This window comes from Melanerpes formicivorus, unplaced genomic scaffold, assembly GCF_026170545.1.
Source record: "Melanerpes formicivorus ecotype bairdi unplaced genomic scaffold, bMelFor1.0.p_v2 SCAF_21, whole genome shotgun sequence".
NCBI classification, from domain to species: domain Eukaryota; kingdom Metazoa; phylum Chordata; class Aves; order Piciformes; family Picidae; genus Melanerpes; species Melanerpes formicivorus.
Window position 1 is genome coordinate 11,795,082 of NW_027142373.1, and position 18,037 is coordinate 11,813,118.

At 57.5% G+C, this 18,037-nt stretch overlaps 2 protein-coding genes across 4 annotated transcripts in view; both read left to right on the forward strand.

Moving 5' to 3' along the window:
- PIK3R6 (phosphoinositide-3-kinase regulatory subunit 6) overlaps positions 1-3,666 on the forward strand; it is a 62,763-nt gene extending 59,097 nt beyond the window's left edge. For all 3 annotated transcript variants that reach the window (XM_068151614.1, XM_068151612.1, XM_068151613.1), the window contains one exon: positions 248-3,666. In XM_068151614.1, coding sequence (XP_068007715.1) covers positions 248-404 — 157 coding nt within the window. In that variant the 3' untranslated portion in view covers positions 405-3,666. The remainder of the gene's footprint in view (positions 1-247) is intronic.
- A 1,900-nt stretch (positions 3,667-5,566) lies between these two features.
- On the forward strand, positions 5,567-10,266 carry MFSD6L (major facilitator superfamily domain containing 6 like). Its single transcript, XM_068151743.1, has one exon. It carries the CDS (start codon positions 5,567-5,569, stop codon positions 7,496-7,498), a length of 1,932 nt encoding a protein of 643 aa, XP_068007844.1. The 3' UTR covers positions 7,499-10,266.
- The last annotated feature ends 7,771 nt before the right edge of the window (positions 10,267-18,037 follow it).

Here is an 18,037-nt window from a genome sequence, read left to right on the forward strand (position 1 = left end):
CCATGGCTAGGGGGTTAGAACTGGATGACCTTTAAGGTCCCTTCCATCCCAACCCATTCTACAAACCTCTGAACCTTTCCAGCCAAAACCAGTTAAAAAAATAAGATCACAGGAGCAGCAGCACAGCTCAAGATGGGAGCCCTCCCTCAGCAGCCAGTGGAGTGAGCTGGTGGTGAATCTGAGCCCAGGCTCTGGCCATCCAGAGCAGATTGGCACAGGCAGTAACTCTGTGCTTGTGCTCTTGCAGCCTGGAAGTGTCTCCTTGCCTGGAGCCCAGCTACTGCTTGCAGAAGACAAGGACACTGAAGCTCAGCCTGCACGGAGCAGAAGATGGGGGGCTGGTGAAGTACCTGCCCAAGTCCCTGCTGTTGCCCATCAACACCTTTGCAGGGGTCATCCAGTGAGGAAAAGGAGAACCAGCTGGGGTTGAAGAGGTGTGCCACTGGGTCAGCACAGAGGGGATGGAAGAAGAGAACACACTGGAAGCCACCAGCGGTGATTTTGCAGTGGTGATGGTGTAAGAAGCTGCCAGAGCAGAGGTGGGCAGGCTTGAGGGAGGACAGCCAGGCCCTGCTGAGTGACAGCCATGACTACAGAGGCCATCTCCTGCCAAAGGGCAGAGCCATGCTGAAGAACTGAGTTGCAACCCTTTGCACAAGCCAGGAGAGGACTACTCAGTGTCTTCCCTTGAGGAAGGCTGAGGGGAAAACACAGCTGAGGTGATGGTGCTTGCTGGGCTTGTGGATCCCAGAGCAGTTGCTGTGGGTAATATTTATTCTGGTGATGCCTACAGCCTGGCAGAGATCAGGGCCTGCTGGGTGGAGCTGTGCACAGCAAAGCCTTTGTTCTGGCACAGGGTGCTGGCTGTCTTTGGGCAAACCAGCAATCATTCCCTTGGCTGGGTCAGCAAACCTCATTGTAAGCCTAACCACGACTGGGAGAGCTTGGGGGTTCAGCAGCTGCTGCACTTGGGTCACAACAACCCCATGAGCATTCCAGGATTGGGGCAGAGCAGCTGGAAACTGCCCAGTGGAAAAGGAGCTGGGGCCAACATGGACCCAGGTGGCCAAGAAGGCCACCAGCAGCCTGGCCTGGATCAGCAATGGTGTGGCCAGCAGGGCAGGGATTGGTCCCCTGCATTGGGCTCTGGTGAGGTTGCCCTCAAATCCTGGGTTCAGTGTGGGGTTCCTCACTCCAAGAAGGACATTGAGAGGCTGGAATGTGTCCAGAGAAGGGCAACAGAGCTGGGGAAGGGTCTGGAGAACAGGGCTGGGGAGGAGCAGCTGAGGGAAATGGGGGTGGTTAGTCTGGAGAAGAGGAGGCTGAGGGAGACCTCCCTGATCTCTACAGCTCCCTAAAAGGAGGATGGAGCCAGGTGGGGTCCTTTTTCCCACAGAACAAGTGACAGGATAAGAGGAAATGGCCTCAAGCTGCACCAGGAGAGGTTTGCATTGGACATAAGGAACAATTTCTTCCCCAGAAGGGTTGTCAAGGCCTGGAAGAGGCTGCCCAGGGCAGTGGTGGAGTCCCCATCCCTGGAAGGGTTTCAAAGCTGTGTGGAAGCAGCCAGCCAGGTGGTTCAAAGTCCTTGGTAGCTGTGGTGCTGAGGGCCATGGTTTAGTGGTGACCCTGCAGTGCTGGGTTAGTGGTTGGGCTGGGTGATCTTGAAGGTCTTTTCCAAGACTGCTGGCTGCCATGTGTAGAAACTTCCCTAGTTCCAGGTGGGCCAGGGCTGGGCAGTGCCAGCTCTTGCTTCCACCCGGGCTCAGACTGCCCCAGCACTGTGGGGGATTGGGTAGGAGGACCCTGGCTTCATCCCAGGCTGTGATTGACCTGAAGAAGGGAAGAGCCATGGCAGACATTCAGTGACTTCCTGAATGGGATCCATGGTCCCTGGAGCATCTCTGGAGAGTCTTCCCTAACTTCACACTGGAGAGGATCAGGGAGCATTCCTTCTGTGGCACTATCATGCTTTTCTTCTCTTGGCTCTCTGATAGCTCCTCACCTGGGCTGCTTGCACCCAGAGGTGCTAGCTTGCAACAGCAGCCCAGAGAAAGTGTCCCTCAGCTCTGTACCTGTGCACAGCTCTGGCTGTCACTGCTGAGGAGTCCCTGGAGACAGCTCTGTGCCACAGGGTGACCCAGCTTCAGTGGCACTTGGGAACCCCTGTTAGTCCTGATGGCTGGGGACAAATCCACTGCCCTGGCCTGTTTGTGCTGGGTCAGCCCAGCCCTGGGGAGATGCAGCTATGGAAGTCAGTTCTGGTTAACCACCTGGATTAGGGTATCCCAGCCTGGGGTAGTGGAGAGGAGTTTCCCTTCCACAGAACTGCACTGGTTTTGTGGCTTCTCCTGGCTGGTGGGGCCCTATGGAAATCCTCCTTGCATTTCTTTATGGGTTCAACATTCAGACTTCCTAGGTCTCTCTCCTTGCCAACAAGCCCCTGTCCTGCACTGTCACCTGGCACAGCAGCTATTGTTCCTTCCTGCTCCCAGGCTGGAGGTTTATCCATCCTCACTCTCAACCATGCAGTTCAGAACAACCTCTGAAACACACTCCTGGAGGCACAGCAGCTCTGGAGCTGTTGGCAGGTGAGGAGGTAGTTAACAGCATAAAAAGCCTCCAGGTCCCAAGAAGTATTGCATCCCAAACCAGCCCCAAGGAAGATCATGTTGGGCAGCTGGGGCACCACCATTTGTGAAGGAATTCCCTTGGAATGCTGGCAGAGGTGGCCCCTTGCCCCCAGCTGAGCCAACCACAGGCCCTGAGCCTTGGCACAGCCCCACAGGAGACACAAGGCTGCAAGATCTCAGCAACAGCTATGAAGGCGCTGAGGAGCCTGGAGCAGCTCTGTGAGGAGCAAAGGCTGACAGCCCCAGAGGGGATCTGATCAGTGCTCAGCAAGGGTTAAAGGGTAGGGAGCAAGAGGCTGGGGCCACACTCTGCTCAGTGGTGCCCAGGGACAGGACAAGGAGCAATGGGCACAAACTGGAACCCAGGAGGTTCCTCACCCTGTTGTGAGGGTGCTGGAGGCCTGGAGCAGGCTGCCCAGAGAGGTTGTGGAGTCTCCTTGTGTGGAGAGCTTCCAAGCCCAGCTGGGCACTGTGCTCCTGGGCAAGCTGCTGGGGGTGCCCTGCTGGAGCAGGGGGCTTGGACTGGCTGACCCCCAGAGGTCCCTTCCAATGCCACCATGCTGGGATTCTGGGATTCTTCAGTGCTGTTTTTCACCTCAGAAGTCAAAAAAAACCTGCTGATGCCCCTCAGTGCCAGACAGGCAGATTTTGGCCCTGAAGTAAGCTGAAGCTAGCCAGGAGGCTCAGAAACAAGACAGCAGACACCTGCTTGCCCCAAGTGCTTCCCTCTGTGAGCTGCTGAATCAGGTAGCATGAGGCTTCAGGAGTCCCCAGTGGCTTTTCACACCTTGGGGCTTCACTGTGGGGTTCACACAGCCTGGCAGCACCAGGTAAACTCTTACTAAGCCAAGAGACCCTGGGCTGGGCTGGCCTGTGGTCTGCAGCACCCAGGGTTCACTCTGTAGAGTTGTAAATGGTGTAGATGGGTTCTAAGTTATTTGTGTGGGTGGCAGGGGTTGAGCTGTAGCAGAAAGTGCAATCCTCTGCATGCCCATTAAAAGCAAAATGAGAAATAAACCAGCAGGGAGTGTCAGTGTTTGCCTGTGGCTGGAGTGGGTGGGGAATAAGTGGGTAGGAACAGAAAGATGTTGAATGTCCTCCTTCTCCCCAGGAGGGTGGTGAGAGCCTGGCACAGGCTGCCCAGGGAGGTGGTGGAAGCCTCCTGCCTGGAGGTGTTTGCAGCCAGGCTGGATGTGGCTGTGAGCAACCTGCTGTGGTGTGAGGTGTCCCTGCCCATGGCAGGGGGTTGGAACTGGCTGAGCCTTGAGGTCCCTTCCAACCCTGACAATTCTATGGTTCCATGATTTGGCCCTCTCTGGCTGATGTCTTCATGGACAAAAGGCTTTTCATGGTCCAAGAGCTCTTTTGTGAAGGGCTGGGCAGGAATGGCAGAGCAGCAGGACTGTGGAAGCAACAGAAAGGTGGCAACAGCAGTCTGGAAGCCCAGCATGGGCTTGGGAATGTGTGTGATGCTCAGGAGCCCTTCTGTGACAAAGGGAAAGCTCTTCCTCCCTGCTTCACAACCACCGTGGCAGCTTTTGCTTCTCAAAATCCAGCCTGAACTCTGCATTGGAGAGTTTAGCTTTGGGGTTTGCCACACATGGGGAAATGCTGCAGCAAACAGCATCTCCTTCTGTGGCCTGGACCAAGCTGGAACATTGCTGCCATTATTTCAGGGGAAAAGCTCCAGGGGTGAGGGGGATGGGAGGTGAGGGGTGAGGGGGGGAAGAAGGGAAAGTGTCTTAATTTGTGTGAGGGGCATCAGAGCTGCTCTGCTCCTTCTCACAGCAGCTGGGGTGCTCCAGAGCAAACCACCTCTCTGGGGAAGGCATGAAGGGAAAGATCCTGGAAAGACCATGGGCATCCCATGTGCATCTGTGTCCTGTCCCTTGGTGGTCTGGGCCTTGAGGAGACCTGGGCTGAGGAGGACTGGGCTGAGGAGGACTGGGCTGAGGAGACCTGGGCTGAGGAGGAGTGGGCTGAAGAGTCCTGGGCTGAGGAGGACTGGGCTGAGGAGGACTGGGCTGAGGAGACCTGGGCTGAGGAGGACTGGGCTGAGGAGGACTGGGCTGAGGAGACCTGGGCTGAGGAGGACTGGGCTGAGGAGGACTGGGCTGAGGAGGACTGGGCTGAGGAGACCTGGGCTGAGGAGGACTGGGCTGAGGAGGACTGGGCTGAGGAGGACTGGGCTGAGGAGACCTGGGCTGAGGAGGACTGGGCTGAAGAGACCTGGTCTGAAGAGGACTGGGATGAAGAGGACTGGGCTGAGAAGATTGGGGCTGAGGAGGGGGCCTTGTGGCTGAAGGCTCTCTTTCTGGTGGTGACCACGCTGAGAAGATTGGGACTGAGGAAGCTGAGGCTGAGGAAAGAGAGGCTAGAAGGACCCGGGCTGAGTGACTGGGGCAGAAAGGACCATGACCAGGGGATCGGGCATGAGGTGACCGTGCTGAGGAGATGGCAGCAAAGAGGACAGAGACTGTGGAGACCAGAGCTGAGAGAACCGGGGCTGAAGGGGACTGGGGCTGAAGGGATCGAAGCGGAAGGGATAGAAGCTGAAGGCACCGGGGCTCAGGGGCACTGGGGCTGAAGGGACCGGGGCTGAAGGGACCGGGGCTGAAGGGCACCGGGACTGAAGGGACCGGGGGCTGAAGGGCACTGGTACTGAAGGGACTGGGGCTGAAAGGCACCGGGGCTGAAAGGCACCGGGGCAGAGGAGCCGGTGGCGAGGGGACAGCGCATTCCCCTGGCGGGCAGCAGGCGGCGCTGTTCCCCTGCACACCGTCTCCTGGCAACGGGGCGGGTCCGGGGCGCGGCGCCGGCGGCAGGTGCAGGGGCGGGCGGCAGCGGACAGCCGCCCCGGACAGCCGCCCCGGCAGGTACGGCCGGCGCGGCCCGCCTCTCCGGTGGCCGCGGGAGGAGCATGCTGCGGCGCCATGGGCGAGCAGTGGGACGTGGGCCGAGCCCTGGCCGTCTCGGGCCTGTTCCGTGCGCTGCAGGGCGCGGGCAGGGCCTGCGCCGCCCCGTTCCTGACGCTCTACCTGCGGCACCTGGGGCTGCCCGCGCCGCTGGTGGGGGTCGTGGCGGGGGCGCAGCAGCTGGCGGCGGCTCTCTGGACTGCGCTCTGCCCCCGCTGCCCCAGGGGCCGCGGGAAGCGGCGGCTGCTGGTGGCGGGCAGCGCGCTGGGCTCGGCGGGGGCCGGCCTGCTGCTCACGCTCGTCCCGCCCGCCGCCCGCCACGCCGCCGCCGCCGCCGCCTTCTGCAACGCCAGCCAGCAGCCGGGGCACCGGGGCGCCGCCACCGCGGGGCCCGGGCTGGCCGCGGGCAGCCGCAGCCCTCTGCCCGGCACCGGCGCCCTGCCCGCGGAAGCGATGGGAACGACTGCTGCTCTCTTCTTGCTGGGCAGCGGGCGGCCGGCGCTGGCCGGTGCTGCCTCCCAGCCGCTCTCCGGCCTGGCAGGTGCCCCTGAGGACAAAGGTGACACCAAGACAAGCGGCTACTTGGATGGCCCCTCCGGCTGGACGGCTGCTGCGAGAGCAGGCAACTGGGAGACACAGCAACCAGAAACGCTTCCTGCCTCCGGACCTCCAGACCCGGGGCTCGAGAAGGAAATGAGCAGCCTGGGTTCTGCTGCAATGGACCCTGCCGAGAGCGCCGAAGAAAGCTCTTCTGTGACCGAAAGGGATGAGCCCTCCGCGTTTGCCACGACCCTCCCTGCTCTGGGAGCTGCTTACGTGTCCGGGAACCTTTCGGAGCGCCAGCAGGACGCTGCAGACCTCAGCTTCGAGGCGCTGCAAAACGTCTTCCAGGACGGGGGGAATCAGGTTTTCCTTATGGTGCTGGGCGCCGTGGTGGTTTGGGAGCTGCTGGCCACCTCTCTGGAGCGGACAGTGGACGAGAGTCTCTACCAATACCTCGACTTTGTCGACGCCACCGACAGGTACGGCAGGCTGTGGATCTGGAGCCACCTGGGAGCGTCGGCGGGTGCCTGCAGCATCTCCGTGCTGGTGGATCGGCTGAGCTGCTCCCTCGGCGGCTCCGCCCGCCGCCTGGCTCTCCATTTCTATGGCTATGCTGCGCTGGTAACGCTCTCCCTGCTCGTCAGTGCCTTTTTCCCCATCCACGTTCCCAAGAAGCCCGACCGCGTCAACAGAGCGGCCAAAGCCCTGGCGCTGCTCTGGAGCGAGGGCCGAGCCTTCCTCTGCGCCCTCACCCTCTTCCTCACCGGCGCCGCCTGCTCCGCCCTGCACAACTTCCTCTTCTGGCAGCTGGAGGACCGAGGCAGCAGCGAGCTGTACATGGGGCTCTCGGTGGCCGCGGGGCTGCTCGCAGAACTCCTGCTTTACTTCTTCAAAGGGAAGCTGCTGAGGACTTTCTCCAGCAGCAAGATCGTCGCAGCCAGCCTAAGCCTCCTGGCGGTGCAGCTTCTCTGCTACTCCTTCCTGTGGGCTGCCTGGCCGGTGCTGCTGCTCCAGACCTTGTCTGCCTTCAGCAGCGGCGCTCTGTGGTGGGTGGCCGACGCCACGGTGGACGACGTCGCCGCCCCGGGCACGGAGCGGTCGCTGCGCGCCGTCCTGCGGGGCCTCTTCCAGGGCGGGGGAGCGAGCCTGGGCAGCCTGGCAGGAGGCTTTGTGGTGCAGCGCTTCGGCCTGGCGGTGCTGTACAGGGCCTGCAGCCTGGCCGTGCTGCTGTGGCTCTTCTGCTTCCTGATTGTCCAATCCAAACTGCCACGGCAGAAGAAAATCAACTACTCCCGGCTGCTGGCTGCTGACTCCAGCGAGGGGAGTGACTCTGAGGAGGGGGAGGAGGACGAGAGGGACTGGCTGGTGAAAGCTATGAAGGAGGAAAGCTTCAACAGGGGCTGGTGAGAGCAGCGTGGGACCAGCTGCTCTGGGTGGGAAGGTGGTGGCAGGCAGTCATTTGGGCTGGAAGAAAGACCTTTCAGGTCATCTAGCCCAACCTTTAGCTCCACCAGGGCTGGTGTTAAACCATCTCCCTCAGCACCACAGCTCTGCCCTCTTTTAAAGCCCTCCAGGGATGGCCATGGAGTCTGAAGTGCTAAATATAAACTTGAGTCTAGCTGGCAGGGAAGGGGGTTTTGTATTTAACAAAAGCTTTGGAGCTTTAAAAATGTTCTCAGTTTACAGCCCTCCTGTGGTGATTTTGCCTTTCATGAGTTCTGCTTCCAAAAGTCATCCAGGCTGCTTGAGGATTACCTCTGCTGGAAAGAATGGCAAACTTGGATGGAATCCTTGCTCCCCAGAGCAGAGGCTGTGACCTGTGCAGAATCTGTGACCTGTGCAACAGGTCACAACAACCCCAGGCAGTGCTACAGGCTGGGGACAGAGTGGCTGAGAGCAGCCAGGCAGAAAAGGACCTGGGGGTAGTGGTTGAGCATGAGCCAGCAGTGTGCACAGGTGGCCAAGAAGGCCAAGGACATCCTGGCCTGCATCAGGAACAGTGTGGCCAGCAGGAGCAGGGAGGTCATTCTGCCCCTGTACACTGCACTGGTTAGGCCACACCTTGAGTCCTGTGTCCAGTTCTGGGCTCCTCAGCTTAGGAAAGATGTTGAGCTGCTGGAAGGTGTCCAGAGAAGGGCAAGAAAGCTGGGGAGGGGTCTGGAGCACAGCCCTGTGAGGAGAGGCTGAGGGAGCTGGGGTTGCTTAGCCTGGAGAAGAGGAGGCTCAGGGGAGACCTTCTTGCTCTCTCCAACTCCCTGCAGGGAGGTTGTAGCCAGGTGGGGGTTGGCCTCTTCTGCCAGGCAGCCAGCACCAGAACAAGAGGACACAGTCTCAAGCTGTGCCAGGGGAAGTTTAGGCTGGAGGTGAGGAGAAAGTTCTTCCCAGCAAGAGAGATTGGCCATTGGGATGTGCTGCCCAGGGAGGTGGTGGAGTCCCCATCCCTGGAGGTGTTTAGGAAGAGCCTGGCTGAGGCACTTGGTGCCATGGTTTAGTTGATCAGATGGTGCTGGGTGATAGGTTGGGCTTGATGATCTTGAAGGTCTTTTCCATCCTGGTTAATTCTGTACTCTGTGAGCTGAGCAGAAGCTGTGAGGTGTGCTCCCACACAACCCAATGAAGTGCTCAGAGCACACTGAACTTCCTCCAGGTGCTGTGTCTGGGAGCTCCTTTCACTGAATAGGGGATGTGAATTAAAAAAACCCCAATGGTTGATTTGCTCTACAACAGGGGGCTTTGCTGCTGCCTGGGCATGGTTTGGGGATTCAAGCAATGAATGAATGAAATGAAATGAAATGGAATGGAATGAATGAATTGAAGGTTGAGGCAAATAGGTTTGGACTGGAGATGAGGAAGAAATTCTTTGCAGTGAGGGTAGGGAGGCACTGGCACAGGCTGCCCAGGGAGGTTGTGGCTGCTCCCTCCCTGGAGGTGTTCAAGGCCAGGCTGGATGAGGCCTTGAGCAAGCTGGGCTGGTGGGAGGTGTTACAAATGCAGTAGTGGTTTGTGATTTGTGTTGCAAGGGGTCCACAAGAAAGCCAGAAAGGGAGATTTCACAAGGGCTTGTAGTGGTGAGGCAACAGGGAATGGACTGAAGCTTGAGGAGGGGAGATCTAGACTGGAGAAGAGGAAGAAAGTCTTTGCAGTGAGGGTGGGGAGACACTGGCACAGGCTGCACAGGGAGGCTGTGGATGTTCCCTCCCTGGAGGTGTTCAAGGCCAGGCTGGATGAGGCCTTGAGCAGCCTGGGCTGGTGGGAGGTGTCCCTGCCCATGGCAGGGGGCTTGGAACTGGGTGATCTTGAAGGTCTCTTCCAACCCAAACCCATTCTATGACTCCATGAAACACTCCCCCTGTCTGCTCCCAGTGCTGCTGGCTGTCCAGAGTGACTTCCTCATCTTTATTTACCTAGGGTGGCACCTCCCCTTCAGGGTGACAAGGAAGTTCAGTTGCCTGCCCTCATGATCAGAGCAAGCTCTGTGTGCTGGGAGTGAACACAGGGCAGTGCCTGCTCAGAAGGAGCATGACTGAGCTGATCTGCTTGAAGCTGACCCCGGGGTCAGTTTGGCCTGAGGGCAGCCCTTTGGTTGTGTTAACCTATTTGGAACTCAATCTGTGTGCTGAGAAGGGCTTGCCAAGTCCAGAAGGATCCTTAAACTGCCTTATCTGCCTTGCCTTAACCTCAAAAGCACAGAGATTTCAACACCTCCCTACTTACAAGTGGAAAATCGGTGGCTTGATGGCATTAAAAGATCTGTGGCAGACCTTAAACTGGGCTGGTGGAGAACCTTTGAGCTTTACAGGCCTTTCAGCTGCTGCACTCAGGTGCTTAGGGGCTTCCTTGGTCAATGAACTGCATCATTCCTCTGCAGAGGGATAGCTTTTAGTAACCTCTTCCTAATGGTAGGCATAAGACAGCTGGAAAATGCTTTTTTACCATGGGATATGCCACTGGCAGTGCAGGCTGTCCCCTGCTGCCTCCACACTATCCTAGAATCCAGACATGGTGGAGGTTGGAAGGGACCTCTGGAGCTCAGCCAGTCCAACCCCCTGCCAAAGCAGGGCACCCACAGCAGCTTGCCCAGCAGCACAGTGCCCAGCTGGGCTTGGAAGCTCTCCACACCAGGAGACTCCACAACCTCTCTGGGCAGCCTGCTCCAGGCCTCCAGCACCCTCACAGCAAACAACTTTCTCCTCCTGCTCAGATGGAACCTCCTGGCTTCCAGTCTGTGCCCACTGCCCCTTGTGCTGTCCCTGGGCACCACTCAGCAGAGTCTGGCCCCAGCCTCTTGCCCCCACAGCTCCTTCAGCTCTTGCTGAGCATTGCTGAGCTCCCCTCTGGGGCTGCTCTTCTGCAGGCTCTCAGCCCCAGGGCTCTCAGCCTTTGCTCCTCCCAGAGCTGCTCCAGGCCCCTCAGCAGCTTTGCAGCCTGCCCTGGACTCTCTCCAGCAGTTCCCTGTCTCTCCTGAACTGGGGAGCCCAGAACCGGACCCAGGACTCCAGATGTGGCCTCACTAGGTCAGAGTAGAGGGGCAGGAGAACCTCCCTTGCCTTGCTGGCCACACTCTTCATACACCCCAGGACACCATTGGCTTTCTTGGCCCCGAGGGCACACTGCTGGCTCATGGGGAACTTGCTGTCCCACAGCACTCCCAGCTCCTCAGCAGGTCCTCCCTCAGCTGTGCTGCTGCAGGAGGTTGTTCTTCCCCAGGTGCAGGACCCTACCCTTGCCCTTGGTGAACCTCATGAGGTTCCCTCTGCCCAGCTCTCAGCCTGGCCAGGACTCACTCAATGGCAGCACAGCCTGAGGGGGGTCAGCCAGTTCTGGATCAGGAGCAAGCTGGCTGAGGGTCCACTCTGCCCTTTCATCCAGGTCACTGATGAGGATGTTGGCTGAGACTGGACCCAGTCCTGACCCCTGAGGTACACCACAGGCTCCAGCCTTTAGCCTGTAGCTGGCTCCCCTCTGCACCACTGCTGAGAAGGCTCTGAGCTCTGTCCTTCAGCCACTCCCTGCCCACTCACCTCCTGAGTTCTGGGCTCAGCAGAGAGTGTGAAGGCGAAGTGATGCCACTGAAGATGATCTCTCTGCTTGCATTGCTTCACCTTTGTCTTTTCCTGACACAGCTCCACTCTGCCATGTAGAACCCTCTACCAGAGTGACTCCAGAGACAGCCTTGTGCTCCTGCCAAGAACAACTGGGGCTTGTTAGGAAGGTTTTCTTTTCACCTCCTCCCAGGAATCCAAACTCAAATTGAGAACAATTTGAAGTGTCAAGAATTTATCTCAGCCTTATTATCATCTAATACCCCAGGAGCTCTAATTAGCTGCTCACACAGTGTCTCATTTTAGTCTTGAGCAACTCATTTGCAAGTGGCACCTCACAGAGCCCTGCAGAAGCAGCTGCAAGGGCTTCAAGTGTGGGGGATGCTTCAGCTGGAAGTGACTCTGCTTGTAGGAAGCCAGTTCAAGAGGTGAGTTTCACCTCCTTCAGCACAAAAGCAGCTGCTGGAATGGGTTCACACAGTCACAGAAACATTCAGGTTGGAAAAGCCCCTCAGGATCACCAAGAAGGATCACCCAGAACCCTGCTCTGCAAGGGTCACCCCTAAACCAGAGCCCCAAGCACCACATCCAAACCACCTTGAAACACCTCCAGGCTTGGGGACTCCACCACCTCCCTGGGCAGCACATTCCAGCCCCTGACCACTCTTGCTGGGAAAAAATGTTTCCTACTGTCCAGTCTAAACCTCCCCAGTGGCAGCTTGGGGCCATTCCCTCTTGTTCTGGCACTAATTACCTGTGAGAAGAGACCAGCAGCAGCCTCTCCACAACCTCCTTTCAGGTAGCTGTAGACAGCCAGGAGGTCTCCCCTCAGCCTCCTCTGTTTCACACTAACCATCCCCAGCTCCTTCAGTTGCTCTTCATCAGATTTATTCTCCAGGCCCTTCCCAGCTTCCTTGCCCTGCTCTGCCCTGGCTCCAGCACCTCCACATCTCTCTGGTATTGAGGTGCCCAAAACCAAGCACAGTACTCAAAGTGTGGCCTCCCCAGAGCTGGGTCCCAGGGGACAATGCCCTCCCTGCTCCTGCTGGACACAGCATTGCTGATCCCAGCCAGGAGCCCTTTGGCTTTCTTGGCCACCTGGGCACACTGCTGGTTCCTATTCAGTTGTTTGTCCATTAGAGCCCCCAGGTCCCTTTCTGCCAGCAGCTTTCCAGCCACACTGCCCCAAGGCTGTAGCATTGCTTGGGGTTGTTGTGCCCCAAGTGCAGGACCTGGCACTTGGCCTTGCTGAAGCTCATCCCATGAACCTTGGCCATGGATCCAATCTATCCAGGTCCCTCTGCAGAGCTTCCCTACCCTGGTGCTGATCAACACTGACACCTAACTTTATGTCCTCTGAGAACTTCCTGCTGACACACTCTGTGCCTTCATCAAGATCATCAATAAAGATGTTACAAAGAAGTGGTCTCAACACTGAGTCCTGAGGAACACCACCTGTCCCCAGCCACCAGCTGGATTTAACTCCACTGACCACCACTCTCTGGGCCCTTTCACCCAGCCAGGGCTTTATCCAGCAGAGCCTGCAGTGTGCCAGGCAGCCAAGAAGGCCAAGGGCATCCTGGCCTGCATCAGGAACAGTGTGGCCAGCAGGAGCAGGGAGCTCATCCTGCCCTGTGCTCAGCACTGCTTAGGCCACACCTTGAGTCCTGTGTCCAGTTCTGGGCTCCTCAGTTCAGGAAAGATGTTGAGCTGCTGGAAGGTGTCCAGAGAAGGGCAACAAAGCTGGGGAGGGGTCTGGAGCACAGCCCTGTGAGGAGAGGCTGAGGGAGCTGGGGTTGCTTAGCCTGGAGAAGAGGAGGCTTAGGGGAGACCTTCTTGCTCTCTCCAAGTCCCTGAAGGGAGGTAGTAGCCAGGTGGGGGTTGGCCTCTTCTCCCAGGCACCCAGCACCAGAACAAGAGGACACAGTCTGAAGCTGTGCCAGGGGAGGTTTAGGCTGGAGGTGAGGAAAAAGTTCTTCCCAGAGAGAGTTGTTAGCCATTGGGATGTGCTGCCCAGGGAGGTGGTGGAGTCCCATCCCTGGAGGTGTTCAAGAGGGGATTGGATGAGCCATGGTTTAGTTAGTCATGAGGTGTTGGATGAGAGGTTGGACTTGATGATCTTTGAGGTCTTTTCCAACCTTATTGATTCTGTGATTCTAGGACTGCTCATCCAAGCCATGAGCAGCCAGCTTGGCCCCAAGAATTCTGTGGGGAGCAGTGTCAAAGGCTTTTGGAAAGCCTAGGCAGGGAATATCCACAGCCTTGCCCTCACCCAGCAGTCAGTCATCTTGGCACAAAAGGAGATCAGGCTGGTCAGGCAGGACCTACCCTTCATAAACCCATGCTGAATGGATTAAAATGTGGTGGCTGCTTCATCTGGCAGTGACTCTGCTTCCTTAAAACCAATGGAAGAGGTGAGCTTCACCTCCTTCAGCCCAAAATCAGCTGCTGGAATGGGTTAAGATGTGGTGGCTGCTTCACCTGGCAGTGACTCTGCTTGTTTAAAACAGTGGAAGAGGTGAGCTTCACCTCCTTCAGCACTAAATCAGCTGCTGCCCTTCCAGCTTTACAAAGAGAAACCTTGAAGTGGGAAGTGTTGGTGCAATGTGTCCACGGTGGAGGTGGTCAGGGCTGCCTGGCAGAGCTGTTGTGTGACTGGCCCTGATGGTTCTGGCCATGGATTTCCCTTCCAGGCTTTCTGACAGCAAGTCCTGGTATTCCCTTAGGCTCTCATTGACTTGGAAGTGAGCTGCAGCAGAACCTACAGTTAATGAGAGGGTTTTTTTTCACCCTGTTTTGGATGCAAGTGCCTGGCCTGGGACATTAGCAGTGGTGGGCAATGTTTGTGTGCTGTGGAGGTGCAGTTTCAGTCTTGCATCTGCCATAAATGATCCCCAAGTGATGCTGCTTTGGCTGGAGGGGGTTGGACTTGATCTCTTCAGGTCCCTTCCTACCTCTAATGTACTGTGGCTGCTTTGGCTGTGCTCAACCACTGCAGCTGTCAACAGGGAGGATCCAAGGTGAGGCCCAAAGCTGAGATTCAGTGCAATCAGCTTCATAGAATCATAGAATCAATAAGGTTGGAAAAGACCTCAAAGATCATCAAGTTCAACCTGCTACCCAAGGGCTCATGGCTACTGAACCATGGCACCAAGTGCCACATCCAATCCCCTCTTGAACACCTCCAGGGATGGGGACTCCACCACCTCCCTGGGCAGCACTTTCCAATGGCCAATCTCTCTCTCAGTGAAGAACTTTCTCCTCACCTCCAGTCTAAACCTCCCCTGGCACAGCTTGAGACTGTGTCCTCTTGTTCTGGTGCTGGGTGCCTGCCTGGGAGAAGAGCCCAACCCCCACCTGGCTACAACCTCCCTTCAGGGAGTTGGAGAGAGCAATGAGGTCTCCCCTGAGCCTGCTCTTCTCCAGGCTGAACAACCCTTTCCCTCAGTTGAGGTGAGGAGGCAAACCCCCTGGCTGCTGAGGAACAAGCCCTGCACAGGGCCTGCCCTGGTTGCTTTGGGCTGTTGCATTTGCACACAGCTCCCTGTGTGTGTGCTTTGAGAGAGGTTTCAAAGGCTCTGGGCAAACCAGATGGGGCACCAGGTGTCAGGGAGTGACAAGGGACTGTTTGCTTCTCATGGACAGCTGACAGGCCCTGCAGGTAGGTTCAGCGTAGAGCTGAGGCAGCTGAGCTGGAACCTGAGCCACTCATTGCACCAGAGACCTTCTCTTGTGCTTTGCACATTCAGTCCCAAGTTGTAAGGGAACCAAAAGCCACAGATTCTGTCCTCCTGGCAGTCATAGCTCCTCTGCTATGAGGACAGACTGAGGGAGTTGGGCTTGTGCAGTATGGAGAAGGCTCCAAGAAGACCTTCTTGTGGCCTTCCAGCATCTGAAGGGGGCTCCAAGAAAGCTGGGGAGGGACTTTTGAGTGTGTCAGGGAGGGATAGGACTGGGGGGATGGAGCAAAACTAGAAGTGGAGAGATTCAGATTGGATGTGAGGAAGAAGTTGTTGCCTATGAGGGTGCTGAGAGCCTGGCACAGGCTGCCCAGGGAGGTGGTGGAAGCCTCCTGCCTGGAGGTGTTTGCAGCCAGGCTGGATGTGGCTGTGAGCAACCTGCTGTAGTGTGAGGTGTCCCTGCCCATGGCAGGGGGTTGGAATTGCATGATCTTTGAGGTCCCTTCCAACCCTGACAATTCTGTGGTTCTATTTCATGATGGGCTCATGCAAATGCTCCCTTCAGCTCCTCTCTGAGTGCACCTCACATCTGCAAGGGACTGAAATAGTCTGGCACTGCCAGAATGTGAAATGAGGTAAAACTCAGTGGGGGCTGCTCTCAGAATGTTCATCCCTCTCCTGGATCTGATCAGCATAGTAAGATCCTGCATCAGTGACACAGGCAGTGGGATGGATGCACCCTCAGCTGGTCTGCAGCTGACACCAAGCTGAGTGGTGTGGTTGGCACAGCTTCAGGGTGGGATGCATCCAGAGGGACCTGCAAGAGACAGGCAAATGGGGACTGTGTGAACATCAGGAGGTGCAACAAGGCCAAGTGCAAGGAGCTGCACATGAGTCAGGGCAACCCCCAGCATCAGTCCAGGCTGGGGATGAAGGGCTGGGGAGCAACCCTGAGGAGAAGAATTTGGGGCTGCTGGGGGGTGCAAAGCTGGAGCTGAGCTGGCACTGAGTGCTGCCAGCCCAGACCCAGCCTGTCCTGGGCTGATCCCCAGCAGTGTGGGCAGCAGGGGCAGGGAGGGGATTCTGCCCCTCTGCTGTGCTCTGCTCAGACCTCCCCTGCAGTGCTGGGGCAGCTCTGGAGCCCTCAGCACAGCACAGCCAGGGACCTGTTGGAGCAGGTCAGAGGAGGCCACAGCAATGCTGGCAGGGCTGGAAGCCCTCTGCTGTGAGGCCAGGCTGAGAGAGTTGGCCTTGGGCAGCCTGGAGAGGAGAAGGCTCCAGGGAGACCTTCTGGTGGCCTTGCAGTGCTTCAAGGGCTGAGCAGAAAGCTGGGGACAGAGTTTGGAGCAGGGCCTGTGGTGACAGGACAAGGGGGGATGGTTTGAACTAAAACACTGGAGAGAAGGAAGAAATGTTTGCCCCTGAGGGTGGTGAGAGCCTGTCCCAGGCTGCCCAGAGAGGTGTGAGCTGCCCCATGGCTGGAAGCATTGCAGGTCAGGTTGTTTGGGGCTGTGAGCAGCCTGCTGTGGTTGGGGATGTCCCTGCTGGCTGCAGGGGTTGGACTGGGTGAACTTTCAAGGTCCCTTCCTACCCAACCCAGTCAGGGATTCCATGTTTCTGCCCAGATGAGGCCTGAAGCAGCCTGGACTGGTGGGAGGTGTCCCTGCCCATGGCAGGGGGTTGGAACTGGATGATCTTTAAGGTCCCTTCCAACCCAACCCATTCTGTGGATCTGTGAATGCTTCTCTAGGTGCTTGATTCCTGCAGAAGATTCTACACACAGGGAAAGATCAGTGCTTTCAAGAAATCCTCTGTTAGAGCTGCTGGCAACTCTCCTCTCATCTTGACAATGTGAAAGAGACCTCCAGACTCACAGAATCACTGACTGCATCCAGTTGGACGAGAGCTTTCCAGGTCATCTTGTCCAACCCCCCTGCAGGCAGACATTGGAATGTATTTGGGCCCCTGAAGGTCAGTGAGACACCATCCATCAGCAGGAACTGGCCCTGTGCAGGGGCTCCTGCCAGTGCAGAAGAAGACACCACAGCCTCATCCAACCTGCACCTTCAAGATCATCCAGTTCCAACCCCCTGCCCTGGGCAGGGACACCTCCCACCAGCCCAGGCTGCTCAAGGCCTCATCCAGCCTGGCCTTGAACACCTCCAGGGAGGGTCATCCACAGCCTCCCTGGGCAACCTGTGCCAGTGTCTTCTCACCCCCACTGGAAAGAATTTCTTCCTCATCTGCAGTCTCAATCTGCCCTCTCCCAGCTCAAACTCATTGCCCCTCATCCTGTCACTCCCAGCCCTTGTCACAAGTCCCTCCCCAGCTCTCCTGGAGCCCCTTCAGATATTGAAATGCAGCTCTAAGGTCTTCCTGGAGCCTTCTCCAGGCTGAACAGCCCCAGCTCTCCCAGCCTGTCCCCATGGCAGAGGTTCTCCAACCCTCTGATCATCTTCATGGCTCTCCTCTGGACCCTCTCCAGCAGGTCCATGTCCTTCTTGTGTTGGGGGTCCCATAGCTGGACACAGCACTCCAAGTGAGGTCTCAGCAGAGCAGAGACCCATCAAAACATCTCAGCAGTGGATCTGAACATATCTGGGTCAAGGGAGACCTCAGGGCTCAGCTGCCAGGCAGTGCCCATGCTGCACACCAGCTGTCTCTGTAGTGCCTGCTGCACTCCCTTGGATTTGCACTTCCTGCTGCCATCCAGTGCTGCAGCCCCACTGGCTTCTGTTAATTGAATCCTAACTCCATGCATGACTCTGGACTCTTTAATTTCATCCCCTGGTGTCATGAAGAATTAAGTGAGCCTGGAGAATGTGTTGGATCCAGCTCACAGCCCCTGAGGATGTGGCTGCTCGAGGCAGAAGTGAGGCAGAGAGTCCAGGGAAGGCTGCAAAGCTGCTGAGGGGCCTGGAGCAGCTCTGAGAGGAGCAAAGGCTGAGAGCCCTGGGGCTGAGAGCCTGCAGAAGAGCAGCCCCAGAGGGCAGCTGAGCAATGCTCAGCAAGAGCTAAAGGAGCTGTGGGGGGCAAGAGGCTGGGGCCAGGCTCTGCTGAGTGGTGCCCAGGGACAGCACAAGGGGCAGTGGGCACAGACTGGAAGCCAGGAGGTTCCATCTGAGCAGGAGGAGAAAGTTGTTTGTTGTGAGGGTGCTGGAGGCCTGGAGCAGGCTGCCCAGAGAGGTTGTGGAGTCTCCTGGTGTGGAGAGCTTCCAAGCCCA